The sequence below is a fragment of the Camelus ferus genome, chromosome 1 (genome assembly GCF_009834535.1).
Source record: "Camelus ferus isolate YT-003-E chromosome 1, BCGSAC_Cfer_1.0, whole genome shotgun sequence".
In the NCBI taxonomy this organism is placed as follows: domain Eukaryota; kingdom Metazoa; phylum Chordata; class Mammalia; order Artiodactyla; family Camelidae; genus Camelus; species Camelus ferus.
This window is the reverse complement of record NC_045696.1, coordinates 64,966,730-64,983,231: the sequence shown is the minus strand read 5'-3', so window position 1 is coordinate 64,983,231 and position 16,502 is coordinate 64,966,730. Positions and strand designations below refer to the sequence as shown.

The following is a 16,502-nucleotide window of genomic DNA, read 5'->3' as shown; positions in this document are numbered from 1 at the left end:
ATATACATACTTTCTAAGATATGTCTTGGATCTTACCAAGTGTTTTGACATCTATAGGGGTTAGAAAGAAAACACTACATTTAATGGGTGTTCCTTATTGATCTGAGTGTATTACCTATTAGTTTATCTTTTAAATTTCTCTAACAAACTTACAAAGTAGATATAATGCACCAGATTTTAAAAATAATAAAGAGGAACTCAGAGATATGTAGTAAATCACTTAAACTCAACCAGCAGCAAGAATGAAATGTCAACCCAGGTATGACTGACTCCAAACTACTGTTTACACCAAGCCAGACTGCTGGACCAAAGCATGAGAAGTCTTTGGGGTGGTAAGTCCCTACAGACATGAGATGTTCCGTCAGAGACTGAATGGCATCAGAGACAATACCCAAATGTCATTTTAGACTAAATTATATTGAAAGTTTTCAACTCATTTAAAACTCTGTGCATCTCAGTATTTTTTTTAGAGCATTTCTATTTTTCCTTTCCTTTTTTTTTTTTAAAGAGATGGCCTGAATTAAACTATACAAGGCTAACTAGATATAGGATATTTAAAATAGCAAACCTTTTGAGAATAAAACCTCATCCAATTCACTGAGTGAAAGTAATATTGATTGACCTAGCCATTGGCCTTGAAAACAGACATAATGAATGCTATAATGAACACAAAAGAGTGATGGTAAAGTAATTGTGACAACGCCATGAGATAAAAGCTAGATTAATAGCCACGCTTCACAAAATAGGCTTCTATCATGACTTGAGATGTGCTTATTATGTCTAACGATGTAGAAGGTGAAACAAGCTAAACAGAACAGAAGATATGTGTTGCCTCTCAACTGTATGCTATTCTGGTTTCTTAAAGATGATCTTCAAGTGATTCTATCCTAATATGCATAAATTAAAAATAAATATTTAATTACAAAAGTCTATCTTTATATATATTAATCTAAGTATGCCCACGGGTTTCAAACTTCAGTTAAAGCCTGTTTAAAATATTCATAGTTAAAACTGCACTGTACTTTGAAATTTCCAAATATGTATTAGGAAATAGTATGTTCGGCGGCAAGGCACTAAAATGCGCATTACCAAATAGATACATATATTTCTATACCTTTTTCCTTTAAATAGTCCCAAGATGCAACTCTGGGTACAAAATATTCAAGAATTCTTCACAAAACATTTTTAATTTGAGTCAAGGAGAGAAAGAAAAATATATTCTGTGATTTACACACATACCTGTCCAAATGTACCACCTCATTAATAGATATGTATAAATTTTTAAAGCACTGACAGTGATAATTTAAAAGTCCAAGCTCAGTAAGTAAATTCAAATGCCACCAGTTCCAACAAATATTAATCTTATTATAAAAACTCTTCTCTCATAGCAAGTATTCTGTGGTCAAAAATCAATGGTGTTTACAGTTGTAGGACAGAGCACATCACACTGAAAACATAAATTCCACTCTGCTTTCACGCCTTCCACTTTTTGCTCCAACACCAGGGTGTTAAAGTTTTGTCACACCCCTCCAATTGTGAGGAAGTTCACACCTTTGTGTTACTTTAAACAAACAAAAATTACAATTCAATTAACGCGCATTGAATCAATTAAGCAAAAAATGATCTTATTTACTTTTTAATCTCTATTAAATTCAGGATTAGATTGATATTTTAAAGAGAATTAGCTTTTTAATAACAGCACTATTGAGATATAATTCATATACCATACAGTTCACCCATTCAAAGTGTACATTTCGGTAGTTTTTAGTATATTCACATAGTTACAATGTTGTACAACCACCACAATCAATTACAGAACATTTTCATAACCCAGAAAGCAAACTCACATCCTTCAGCAGTGACTTATTCCCATTCAGCACAACACAATCTTTAATAAGCTCCTTGTCTCTACAGAGTTGTCTAGTCTGGGCATTTCATTTAAATGGAGTTATATAATACATTGTCTTCTGTGACTGGTTTCTTTCCTTTACCATACTGCTTTCACGGCTCATCCATGCTGTAGCATGTATCAGCACTCTTTTCACTGCTAAATAATATTCTATTAAATAAATATACCACACTTTATCCATTATCAGTTGATGGACATTTGGTTTGTTTCTACTTGGCTATTATGAATAATGCTGCTATCAATATTAATGCACAAAAAGTTCTTGTGTGCCCATATGTTTTTATTTTTCTTTGTATATACCTAGCAGTGAAATTGCTGGGTCATACGGTAACCCAATCTTTAACCTTTATTTTAAATTATTTTTTACTGAAGTGTAGTTGATTTACAATGTTAGTTTCATGTGAACAGCATAGCGATTCAGTTATACATATACATATACATATACATATACATATACATATACATATACATATTTCAGATTCTTAACCTTTTGAGGAACTGCCAGACTATCTTCCAAAGTGGCTGTAGCATTTCACATTCCCACTAGCAACACATAAGGGTTCCAATGTCTCCATATCATCACCTACACTTGCTATTATTTGTTTTTTCTAATAGACCCATTCTGATGGGTGTGAAGTGCTGAGTCCTCGTGGGTTTTGATTTGCATTTCCTTGATGGCTAATGGTGTTGAACATCTTTTCATGTAGCTATTAACTATTTGTCTATCTTCTTTGGAAATATGTCTATTCAAACCTTGCACACTTTTAACCTATCCTTTTATTTTCAGTTGTAAGAGTTATTTATATATCCTAGATACACATTCCTTATCAGATAAATAACTTGCTAACTTTTCTCCCCTCCTCTGGGCTGTCCTTTTCAATTTCTTGATTGTGTCCTTGCAAGCACAAATGTTTTAATTTTGATGAAATTTTTTCTTTTGTTGCTTTGGTGACATCTATGAAAGTTCTGTTTAATTTAAGGTCATAAAGATTTAGCCTATGCTTTCTTCTAAGAGTTTCACAGTTTTAACTCTTACACTTAAGTCTATGATCCATTTTAAGTTACTTTTTTATATGTGGTGTGGAGCTTTTAAACTATATGTATATTTTAGCAATATGCTACTAAGCAGATTTCAAGGTTTTAAGATAATGTCAATGAAGTCTTTTCATTGAAGTAACTGAGAAAATTCCTGGAAATTCTTTGGGAATATTAATAATAAAGAAAGCATTCATTAAATAGCATATGAAATTTTTTTAAAAACATACAACTTATTCCTGGATTTAATGTAAAAAGAGACAAAATACAAGGGTAATATAAATCATAGAAAGAAATTCATGATGAGATTTAGTATAAATTTAAAAATGAAAAATAATGTGCCAAGAGAGAAAATACATTACGTTTAACCCTGCTTCCTTCTTTTATAACCCTGAATAATTTCATTCTTTTATTATGGTGTGAAAGCATAGTATATGTCCTTTCCTTCTCCCATGACTGGATCACCCAAAACAGTACTCAGCACATGGTAAGTAAAAATATTTGAAACTGAATAGTTGAACACGTGAAAATGAATAGGTATTCGAATTAGCGCTTCAGGTCCAAGAATTATGATAGAAGGGATGAGAAATAATAAGGTTTACAAACATTTTAGTCTTATGAATGTTTTGCACTTATTTTTCCCTCTGATGACATCACTATTCCTCAGGGCTGGTGCATAATTCTCCTTTTTTGTCATCCTTTAGGTTTTAGCTTGACTATCACATCCTTAAAGAAGTTTTCATGGCAGTCCTCTCAAAATCAGTTTCCTCTATTATTCCCTATTACTGAAATCGATTTCTCTTTTATAAAGTCAATCCTAAGTAGTAAATTTCCATAATTATTTGATTACATGTTGTCTTGCTCTCCCACTGCTGTGGAAGGGCTTTTCATTTTATTTCCAGTGCCTAAGACAATGTGTGCCAGATTATCAAATCTAAGTAAATAGGTAATAAATTATTGGTTACATGGGAGCATGGGAAAGTTGCTGATCCCTGGAGTTTCAGAAATAGGCATATTGAAACCAGAGACAAATACACCCTGACGAAGTCAATATGCTATGTCCCTCTGCATGGTGGCTTTCAGTTCCTCACGACTTCTCACAGCTCCCTACAGAGAGAACTTTTACCCATCCAGTGAAACAGGAGAATGGACGGTGAAGCAGTGATGCTTCTTCATCTGTGCTCTAACTATAGAGAGAAACTTCAGAGGAAATATCCAGCGACCCATCATGAAAACTCAACAAGCAGAAATCTTCTGTCTCCAAATCCCAAGTGAGTTCTAATCTATTAGGACCTGAATCACAGGTTAAGACCTCTTCCTCTCAGTATCTAGAAGTTCCTTATTTAGCTTCCTAGTAGAGGTTCATAAATGGTTCAACCAATATTTATAGTGATTCAAAAGATCTTATGTAGCCTAATGAAGAAACTACACATGCTTATCTATTTTTCAATCTGTTCACTTTCTCTCTGTCTCTCTGACTCTCTCTTGTCCTAAAGTCTTACATTGTCTACATTTATACTTCCAGTCTGGAGAGACGTGGCAGTTTTCAGGTGCCTACCCAATATCCGTATTTCCCAGCATATTAACAGAACCCTGTGTTTAATGGATATGGAAATGTATGTAGCTCAAAATTTTTCAATAAATTGAGACACTTCCCTATACATTTTCTACCCAGGGGTGACCACGTGACACAGCTCTATGGTCATCACTGGACATCGCTATGGACATTGTTGGCACTTCTAGGAAAGCACGTTTCCCTGATAAAGGCACAATTACTTTCTCTGTGCCCCTTTTTACTGCCCATAAAGTATACATGTCAGCTGAGGATGTAGAAGCCATCCTGCACCAGGAGGGAAAGAGAGCTTGGCCCTTTAGCCAAGGGTTGTTTAGCCAATCAATGAACTAACACCAGTAACTGTCTAGCTCCACACTTCTGGTTATGTGAGAAAACTTAAATCTTCGATCCCTTTAAACCATTGTTACAGTGTCTTTTTTGCTCACAGCCAATCTGCCATTAAGAGTTGGTCTTGGGAAGTAAAATCAGAAGAGGGAATTTTCAAATTATTTAGTGAGATATGGTACATATATTGACACCTCAGATCACCCACTGAGTCACGTGGGATCATGAGTAACGTGACTGTGTAATTACTGCCTAAATCCTAATCCAAGACTCTTATGAGGGTCAAAAAGGTATTCTCAATAATTACACTAAGACATCAGGCATACACCAGAACACTCATGGATGAACATGACATATAGGCACCCCATGAGAGACTGATGTTTTCAGTGGCTTCAAAATAAATTTCTTTCCACTTGGAGATGGCTGAAATATGCCACTTTTGAATATACATTTCTATGTAGCTAAACCATTTCCCCAATTTAACTACTGGATTTTAAAATTTTGAAGTGCAGAAACAAATATTAGGTGCGCCTTGAATACAGTAGGCTGTCGGCTTGAAATCTCCTCAAAATGCAGTACCCTGTGATTTGCCCTTGTCTGCCAGTTGTTCTAGTTTGGCCACCTATCACAATGTTTTGATGTTTTGTTTTTTTAGGTTCTTTTTCTCCATGCTATTTGTTCAGAAAGTCAACTTATCCGCAGACTTGTGACAAGAATGACTTGTTCTGTTCCTCTGCTTCACACGTCTCTATTCCATTCCAATCTCAATTGAAAACCTACAGGTCTTCCCTTTGCATTTAGCACTCAGTTCCTTCTCTTTTCCCTCCCTGAAGTCTATGAAAGCCATGGCTTATGGACTTACTTTATGTAATATATTTCCCTCTAAGTGAGTTATGCAAGGAGACATTCTGAAGAAGTCCCCAACAGTTGAAAAGCTGGCTCATGCTGGAGAGTGAAGCATAGGGGGAGAAAAGGTGATTTCTATCTTGTGACGATTTTGGGGTTATAAGCCCAAGAAACATTTGCATATGAAAATTACTAATTCTTACATTAGTTTTGGAGGGGAACCAGCAAAGGAAGGCAAAACTAACAAGAACAGAGAATCTCTTTTGGGAATCAGAGTGGCCTAGAAAGCCATAGTAAAGTCGTAACTCTTCAGAAGGGGGCCACTGGGCAATCCTTCAGCAGAAATGACATGGAGAACATGGAACTTTAGCTTTCTTGGAAAGTCTGAACACTCTGCAAATTGATTCACTTCTTTATCAATTGATCAGGTTAAAAAAATATAGCCCAAACTGGTTCATACAGAAGGTCAATTATTGGCTCATGAAACTGAAAACTTCACAGGTAGGGCTGGCTTCAGGGAGGTCTTCATGTACAACTTCAAAGGATGTGAACAAGACCTGGTTTCTCCATCTTTCCACCTGGGGACCTTCTGTCCCCTGAATGTTGTAATCATTCTAAGACATGCTTTCTCCTTGTGTTTTTAAGATGGCTATAGTCCTTTATCCTCTCAGTTCTAAATTCAGTTTTGGTTTTTGCTTTCATTTTTAAAGGCAACTCTCCTTCAGTAGATAAAGTCAAGTCTTGGGCCTGAAGCTAACTGGCTCTAATTAAATGACAAATACTCTGCAACCAATCTCCCATGGCCAGGGTAACTAAAGATGTTGGATTAGGCAAACCAGGAATCACCACTGAAAATGAGGGTAAAGTTACCCGCCATGAACTCCATGAACTAATGGTAAGGGACTGATTTAGGATACAATGAGCATTGTCTTCACTGTATCCTCTTCTTCTTCTACTACTACTACTGTTTATGGCTGATACTGAGCGTTGACTGTGTAGTAGGCACAGTGGTAGGATTTTACATGTATTGTCTCTTAATCCTTGCTATAATCCTATAATGCTGACATTTTCATTGTTATCTTCATTTTACATACAAGTAAACTGAGTCTAGAAGGTTAAGAAATTTCCCCAATGACACAAAGGAAGTAAGTTACAGAGATATGATTCAAACTCAGTTTTATTTTTAAAGCTTTCATTCTTAAATACTGCTTAATACTGTCTGATTCACTAATGACTAACGGGACACAATCTAGAAATTAGGAATTCTAGATATATGACTATATGTTGGCCTAATGTGCCTAACAGCAGGGTAGAAAAAAATATATATACAATGTAGTATTTTCAAATGATTCAACCCAAGGTCCTCATTAGTGCTGCTCTTAGAAGCTTAATCCTATTTTTATTTTTCAATGAAAAATGCTATTGGAAACACATATGCTAATTTGTACAATTAAGGCTAGCCCAGGAGCAAAAGTATTAACATTTTTCAGAAGTTATAAACTCTTGGAATAAAACCAACACCACTTACTACTAGAAACATCATAAGGTTAAAATGGATGCTTATCATCATTCAGTCCTTACTGAAAGTATAATTAATGACCTGTTGATTCTTTCTAATGAAAGGGAACCTAATTCCAACAACCGCAACAAAAATTCATGTCACGTGTTTACAAGCAACACACCCAGATTCTTGGGCTGGCAGGATTCCATATATTTAGTTGATTAAAAACAATCCAGTTCAGTTAACAAATGTATATATATGAGGATTAAAAAAAAAAAAAGTAGGCAAAATAAGTAATTCTTTTCTAGGTTCAAGAGCCAAAAATCAACCTAAGATGAAAAAGAAATGTTATAAAATTCAAGAAAACCACAAGTATATGGAAGAAAAAACAGTAGACAAATAATCCAAACTGAATTCTTAATAATCTAATAGCTGCACAAGCCTCTGTGATTTGGCTTTTGGCTTGTCTCTATTCAGGCACCATTAACTTCAAAACTCTATGATTCATTTGGCATTAATAGCTAAGGTGTTTCTCTCTCTCTCCTTCAATCTTAAGGGCTTTTCAGAGATAGCATTACCCAAGAAGTAGTTCTGCATATGCCTCAGATTTCAGAACATTCCATGAGGAAGTCAGTTAACGAAAACACTCAAATTCCAGAGTGGGTAACTATTTTGTAGCTCTATTCTAGATATGTGTATATTTAAAAGCTATTATTTCTTTTCGCTATGGAATGGAAATCTTTCACTGAGAGATGAATTGTAATGACCAACGAAGATGACATTTTCATTGTTATCTTCATTTTACATGTAAGTAAACTGAGTCTAGAAGGTTAATCCCAATCTGAATTGTAATCCCAGGAAGATGTCCTAGCCAATTTTTTGCTCCCTTCTTTGGTAAGCAGTTTTCAGTATAGGAAGAAAAAATATGACAATATCAGCTCTTAAAATTACAATACAACATTAGCCTCAACACAGAGAAGCATAAACAATAGATTCCTCTAGCAAACTGCCCATGTTTCAATAGAACTGTTATAGCTTATTCAAAGTTGAACCAGTTAACCGAACTAGAAAGTATACAGAGTCACAATCAGGAAAATTATTACAAAATCCAGTAAGACCAGAGGGCCAATGAATTATTGTCAAAATTAAACTGCATGAAATGCATCCATCAACTGATTCAACAAGATTTTAACAGGTATCTTTACACGGGAATTGCAGATTTCAGTGTTATGGCATATATTAATCTATATTAGATGTGAGTACTACCTTCAGAGAACTTGCATCTAATCCAATAGGTAGGGCATGGGAAACAAATAATTCCAGCAAAAGGAAGAAAGGAAATATACAGATAAATGTCTTATTAAAGTGCAAAATGTATAAGTTATTTTCACGTACAGAAAATGAGAAAATCTGTACTGCATCCTCAGTGGTGGGAAATTTGGACATCTATGACAGTGGGGCAGAAAAGAAGTTAGAGAAGTAACATCGAAATTATCTTCTCCCATCATCATTTTGTGGGCATAAAACAGTCTTCTTCTTATAACTTTCAGTATTGGCCTTCTCTTTTCTTCTTCCTCAGAGACCCCTTCTATGTTTCTCAGTAACTCTTGACTCAGTTTTTCAATAAAAAAATAGTCGGTATCTTATTGCAGTCTGGACATTGTCTACTCTCACTGAAGCACCAGATTTAGGCATGGAATTCTAAAGGCATGCCAAGGAATTATGCTTTTGACATTAATGTTGTAACAGTATGGAGTGACACATCCTTAACTGCAAGAGCAAATATGATAAGCAATGCTAACTTTAAAAATGAACATTAAAAGAGATAAACAACACATATAGACATATAGAACATGTGTAGAGCATAGAGAACTATATTCAATATCTTGTAATAACTTAGAATGGAAAAGAACCTGAAAAAAGAATATCTATCTATCTATCTATCTCTATATCTGTATAACTGAATCACTTTGCTGTGTACCTGAAACTTGCACAACATTGTAAATCAACTATACGTCAATTAAAAAAATTATTAAATGAACACTCAATTAGAATTTCCTTTTCTTGACCTACCTCACATATACAGATATATGCTTATATCACACACAAAATTTAACTCAAAAGGAATTAAAAACTGAAATGTAAGACCTAAAAATATAAAAGAAGAAAACATAGGCAAAAAGTTTTATGCCGTTGGCTTTGGCAATATAGGATGGAAATGACATAATCAGGATCAAATCAAGCTAATCTTCCCTAGGGAAAGGAAGCACAAAACACTGAGCAGGCTGCAGCTGCAGGCCTGCTGGGCTTCACGACCTGAAGGAGATAATATGACCTCGAGTTCCACTGTGGCCAGGTCAATGGGAATAAAAGTCCTTGGGGTAGAATAAAGGACCAGAGTCAGGCTATCTGCTCATACCAGGGGCTGGAATAGTTTTCCTGCTACAACTCTGAAAAGGCTGAAATAAAAAATGCTACTACTTTTCATCATTACTTATCATTAAAGCAATGCAATTCAACACTACAGTGATACCTCACACATGTCTGAATGGCTATCATCAAAAAAAAAAAAAAAAAAACAAACAAACCAAAAAACAAGTGTAGTGAAGTTATGGAGAAAAGGGAACTCTCATGCACTGTTGGTGGGAGTGTAAATTGCTGCAGCTACTGTGGAAAACAGTATGAAAGTTACACACACACACACACACACACACACACACACACACACAAGACAGAACTCCTATATGATCCAGCAATTTCACTTCTGGGTATTTACTTACAGGAAATAAAAACATTAATTCAAAAAGATATACACCCCAATGTTCACTGCAACATTATTTACAATAGCCAAGATACGGAAACAGCTTACTAAGTGTCCATCAACAGATGACTGGATGAAAACAATGTGGTATAAATACATACAATGGAACATTTAAGACACTGAATTTTTCCATTTGGAACTACATGGATGGGTCTAGAAAGTATTATGCTAAGTGAAAGAAATCAGACAGAGAAAGACAAATATCATACAATCTCACTTATATATGGAATCTAAAAAACAAAACAATCAAAACAAAGCAAAGACAGACTCATAGACACAGAGAACAAACCAGGGATTGTCAGATGGGAGCGGGTATAGGGTTGGGTAAAATAAGCGAAGGGGATTAAGGGGTACAAACTTCCAATTATAAAATAAATAAGACACAAGGATGGAACAACCACCATAAGGAGTATGGTTAATAATACTGTAATCACTGTGTATGGAGACAGATGATAACTAGACTTAACATGGTGATCATTTCTAATGTATGTGAATTTTGAATTACTGTGTAGTTCACCTGAAACCAATATAATACTGTACATCAACTATGTTTTTTTTAAATGCTGCTACTATTTTAAGCAAGATACAGTGATAGACACAGCCTCACAATGAGAAGAACTAGACCAAACCCTCTTCCCTAACCTCAGTGTTATACTAGGAGAGTAGTTTTGAAATGACCCTTAAAATCTTATTCTATAGGGCCATTGGAGGCTGGAGAGCAGCAACCAAAGTTTTGATAGAAAATGAGGGCTGGCTTCAAAGGAAGAAGATCATGGAGAAAGAAAGAAAGAGAGAAATGTGCCTGCAGACCGAAATTCCAAACACATGAAGAATTTATTCTAAATTCTAATATAATTTCAATATAATTCTAAAAATGACAGCCAACAAAAACAATGATTGAAACATGAATTCATTACAAGAGAAATTAACTTTATGGAAAAGTCTGACAAGTATTATAAGAATGCTCAGAGATAAATGAGTTAATGAAATTCTGTAAAAAGAGCCAGATAGTAAAAACAGGAAGAAATCAATCAAGATCAGGTAGACATGGAATGGAAACCATCAGACAACCAAAAATTTAAAACACAGTGATCAAAATCACAAAATAGATGGCACCATTTTTAGAGTAGATAAATATGAACATTTCTAACAAAAGTCATTTAATATCAGCACAAGAGACTGAAAATTATAATAGAGAAATAAAATGTATATGGGAAGAGTTGAAATTTTCTAGAATTAAAAAAGTATGATTCTTTAGATTAAAAGTGCATTCTGAAATTCTAACAAGATAAATTAATAAAGATTTACAACTCGACATAACAGTGAATTTGCAGAACATGAAGTATGAAGACAAAAAAAAAATCCTTTAAATTTTCCATATAGATTACCTACAAAGGAAAGAATATTAAATAGTCAGCAAACTTCTCCCAGTCAACAACAGACCCCAGAAGCCAATGGAATATAATTTTCAAAGTGCTGGGGGAAATCTAGGTCTACTAAGAACTGTATAACTCTCTAAACTCTAATTCAAGAGTGAACGTGGAAAGAAGGCATTTTCGCAGATACCAGGAAGAACGGAGGTCACCATCTACAGACCCACACCCAAAACTCAATGGCGCATTTCGTACAGAAGAAAAGTAAACTCAGAGGGACCAAATTTGATACACACAAAAACAAAACCTACATCCATAGAAATTATTTTAAAGACTGATAAAGTTAACTTTTAGTACAGAATAATAACTAATTGTGCATATGATTTTATTTTAAAGTGTAAATAATCCAACTGGTGAGAAGGGTGGTGGTGTTTACCAGGCAAGAAAACATACTAAGGTCTAACAGCTGTTTGAAAGGACAGAAATAAAAATATGTTTTATTATTTAGCAAGTTGTATACTTACGCATGTATGTTAAGAAAACTGTAAATGACTAAAGGACTAGAATTATAACCTATATTTATAAACTAGCAGAAGAATAAAGATAGAAGAACAAAATGTTTCAATAATGAAAGAAAATAAAAAAGAAAATAGAAGCAATAAAAAACACAAACAACAGTGGTACAAACAAATCGAGAAGCATCAACAATCTCAACGGCGGCTTATAGATTAAACTCACATATTAAAACAAAGATTTTCGGAATGCATCCTGAAACTTTAGCTCTCTGCTACCTGTCACTTCATCTTTACTACTCTCTTCTTTTGTAAGGGCAGGAAGTGGATCAGAAGTAACAAAAGAATTAATTCTTGGCTAAAATATGAATTCAGGTACCATTTGTGAATTTCTCTTAGGGTCTAATATTGCTTCTTTAGGATCTCTGGGGCTTGCCCTCAGAGACATACCACGGGAACTCCCATCCTCACCATAAATTCCAAGGTATGGCCTTTATTCGTGTGCTCAGCTACACTGTTTAACATGAAGTAGGCAACTGCTTTTCAAATAACTTCAAGCCTTTATGTGTCCTAAAAGCACCTCAAGAAAGCCTGTAGCAGCTTGTTCTGAATTCACCGCAAGGCTACCAGCCACGCTCCTGCTCTCTTGCTGAGACATGCCACACAGACAAGCCATAAGACAAGGACAATGAAGTCTTGATACCCAATTCTCTTTCAGGTCTGCCTCTCCCAGTATTGCCCCCACATTTAGTCCTATAACAAAATCTTCAGGTCTATGCTTACTGTTTAAAATTAAAACCCAGCATTTCCTAGTAGTTAGTCCTATCCAGAAAGAGAGTGATTCTGAATAGGGACCCCAATGATCTAGGTCATTGACGCCAGGCTTATAATTAAGAAAAATTGTTCCAGTAGCCTCACAGTACCATACAGGGAAAAGCAGTTGCAATTCGCGGTATGATGCAAATTTAAGCGAGAGGAAGACTGAAACTCTAGGTACCCAAAGCAGGTAACGCAATAGGTGATTGTTGGCTTTACTAAGGCGTTAGCGCCTTTACAAAAAAGCGCCTACAGTACAATTCTCTAGTCAAGAGAGGTCCTTAAAACCTCTCTTATGAGCTCAAAGCCCCCAGTATCTTAAGCCTAGTTCTGAGTAAGAAAGAAAGACCGCATCTCTAAAAAGGCTGACAGATAGGAAGTTCAGTTATGTCATGCTAAACATCCAGGCTCCTCTGCCAGAAACTTGGGGATTGCACCCAATATGAGTGACCCCTCCTGGTCCCCATCCCTTTCAAACACACACACACATACACACACACACGCTCACCCCAACACAACTGCCTCCTGCTACAATACTGTCAGACTCTCTGTGTTTTTCTTCTTCCCAGACCTTTGGAAATGAGTTCTTGTTCAAAAATTTGAACTGTGCTGTTTTTGTGGAATTATGACCTTTTAAGTAAATATAAAAATGAATAATGAACTTATAAATATAGTCTACCTTTAGCTGTCTGATGACTGATTAAATTCTTAAATCAACACTATCCTAAGATCACCTAAATGTGTTAGCTTGTATTACATTGAAAAAAAAATTTTTTTTAATTTTAACTAACTAGAATTAATCAAAACAATACCTGTTATCTTTCTTCTTCTTTTTTTTGATTCTCAATTTAAAATACAGGCTCCCAATAACTGAATATTAAGAACTGTTCGAATTTTGACACATTAAGAATGAAAGCCCATTGTTTTGACCCAAAATGTATCCATATTTAAGTATTATTTTGAGTAGAACCATTGAAAAAATGTGTATGCACACATCTGGTATATAAATGCATATTCAGATATGAATATGTTCAGGAGTAAAATATCAACTTTAAGAATTCTAATATGAATGACTGGTGTACTACTAATAAGCAAGCAGTGTACCAGAGATTCATTTAATTGAATGTGGAAAAAGTTTAATAAAAGCTATACAATAATTAATTGAGAATCTAGTAGGCATAAGTGAACTTCCTGAATAACCTTGTCTTGTTTACTGGGATCATAGAAAGGGTGGAAATCTGTAATCATGATTTTCAAGAATATTTCTTCATGAACTACGAAGAGGTAATCCCCTTAGGGCAGAAAAGGAATTTTATATACAAGATACAGTGCAGCTGCATTCTCTTAATGCATAAACTATTATCTTGAGAGTGAGACTGTTAACTACTTTAAAATACATCAGGGCTCATAATATAGCCACTGAAGCTGCCTAATTTTGTCAGTTTTAGATTTAAAAGAGATGTTAGACAACATGGGGTCCAACACCCTCATTTTAAAGGTCCAGACATTCAGTCAAAGAGAGGAGGTGACTTTCCCAAAGGAAAATTGTCGCTGAAATGCAAATAAAACTCAAATATCCCAGCCCCGATTCCTAAGTTCATTCTATCAACTCACATTGACTTTGAAGTGACCAGTTATCTCGGGAATCTGACATATTATGCACTACACAGTTTTATTAAATACAAACAAAAACACAATCTATTCTGAAATTTTTTTCACCACAATAAGTCAGAGAAGACTCCCAGACAAATTTGAGAATTTAGCTTCTTAAACCATCCTTTGTGCTTTAAGGAGAACTAGCAGGAGAAAGGAAAAGTTTCTTACCCATTGAATTAAACAGACAGGTAAAATACAAAAGACAGCTTATCCTTTAGACGTGGAGGTGAGACAAAGAGAATTTACACTGCACAAAGAGTCTCAGGTATTTCTTAACGAGGTATGATCTTTAACATTGTACATTATAAAACCCTCATAATAATCCTGACATACTGGGTCAGGAAATACAAAATGACTTCAACTTGTAATTTTCTTCTCTAAAAGAATGGTCGCTTCATTACCTCTCAACACCAGCTTCTGTGCACACACACACAAACACAGCCAGGTACTTACTGAGCTGTAGAGATAGCCTTCACCGTTCATGGCCACATAGAGGCTGGCCTTCACCCCTTGGATGGCCACCACACGCAGGCCCACAGGAATTAGATTGAAGAGGGCTAGGCAAGAAAAAAGAAGACAGAGAGGAAAGGATCAACAACCTTTTGAATAAATCATCTTGCTTCTTAAGATGACTCTTCTGAGGATTAAAATCTATGAATTGAAAGTAGCAGAAAAAGAGAGAGACAGAGAAGATCTCTAAGAGTGAGGAGAACTGGCCTCTCATCTCTGCACCATAGTTACTTACCCATGTGACTTTCAGGTAAATCACATCAACACATTTGCAATAAAGGGACTAGATCATCAGGTCTCTGCGGCCCCCACATGGATCTGAGAGCCCAGGACCTCTGCTCTACAAAACGAACATGCATTCACACAGTGTAAGATGACTTTTTTTTAAAAAACAAACAAATAATTTGAGCCAAAAAAACTCTCAACCATAGAAATGTGTTTGTAGTCATAAATAATAATAAAATATGATCTTTATAACATTCACTGTGGCTTGTTGTTTTCAGTCTTTTCCTTGTGGTCCTGAACACTGTCTTGAGCACACAAGTTGATTACAAAAACCACTGACTCATTCCTAACCACACTAATGGCCAGAGAACAGTTCTCTTTATATTTCAATTTTTACATGCAAATGTAGATAGATAAATAGATGGATCAATGATTGATAGACAGCTTAAGCTCTAATGGACATATTTTATATCTTGGGAAATACATACATATATTTGTATATTTATGCACAAAACCATTAAAAATCAACTTCATAAATTTAACTCAGTATCCCAAGATGAAATGTGAACACACTTTAAGTATTTGGGTTGTCCATGACTGAAAACATACAACAGTCTATTTGTCTACTCAGAGAAGGTATTCAAATACCAGAAGATAAATAAGATTATTACAGTATTTGGTTTTAGTCATTTGATAGTTGTAAAGGATCAAGCTTTAGACCACAGGTTTAATATAGCATGATTCAATTCCTAGATGTTTGACATTGGACCCATCTCTTTGCCTCTTAGAATCCTTTTTCTTCTTTTGTCATGAAAGTTGAGACTAGATCTTAGCAAATGCTTGAGAATTAATAGCCGGATCAATCTGAATGTATACTAGTTTTTGTCCCTTCTATGTTCTTACCACTGTCTTTATGCTACCAAAATAACTTAAGTAGTACAAGACCTTAAAGTCTAGTTGGGGAGAGAAACCTAAGACATATGGAATAATCTGATACAGTGTATAATGCATTTCTATAATTAAACATAATATATGCATTCTATATATATTCTCTATGTTACAGGAGTTCAGGAAAATGGAAGATCTGTCTGGCCTGAAGTATTCAAGAAATGCATCATATGAGAAGATGAGACCCAAGGTGACACTTAAAAAGAGGACAGAAATTAAGTAAGCTAAGATCAGAAACACTTCAGTGGGACAGGAAGCAATGTATGTGTACAGGAAGGAACTGGGAGATTGGAGGATTTGATACATAATGGGGAGAAATGGGAAAGAACACCATGTAGATAAGTAGCGATAAATAACTGAGAGTCTGTCACTCTAATCTTAGAGATCTAGACTTTACCAAATGGGCAACAAGATGTGTGTCATACACAGATTCAAGCAGCAACACAGATT

At 35.1% G+C, this 16,502-nt stretch overlaps 1 protein-coding gene across 5 annotated transcripts in view; it reads right to left on the bottom strand.

Moving 5' to 3' along the window:
* Window positions 1-16,502, bottom strand: part of FGF12 (fibroblast growth factor 12) — a 506,216-nt gene that overhangs the window by 147,020 nt on the left and 342,694 nt on the right. For all 5 annotated transcript variants that reach the window (XM_032482063.1, XM_014567918.2, XM_032482082.1 and 2 more), the window contains one exon: window positions 14,823-14,926. In XM_032482063.1, the coding sequence (XP_032337954.1) occupies window positions 14,823-14,926 (104 nt within the window). The remainder of the gene's footprint in view (window positions 1-14,822; window positions 14,927-16,502) is intronic.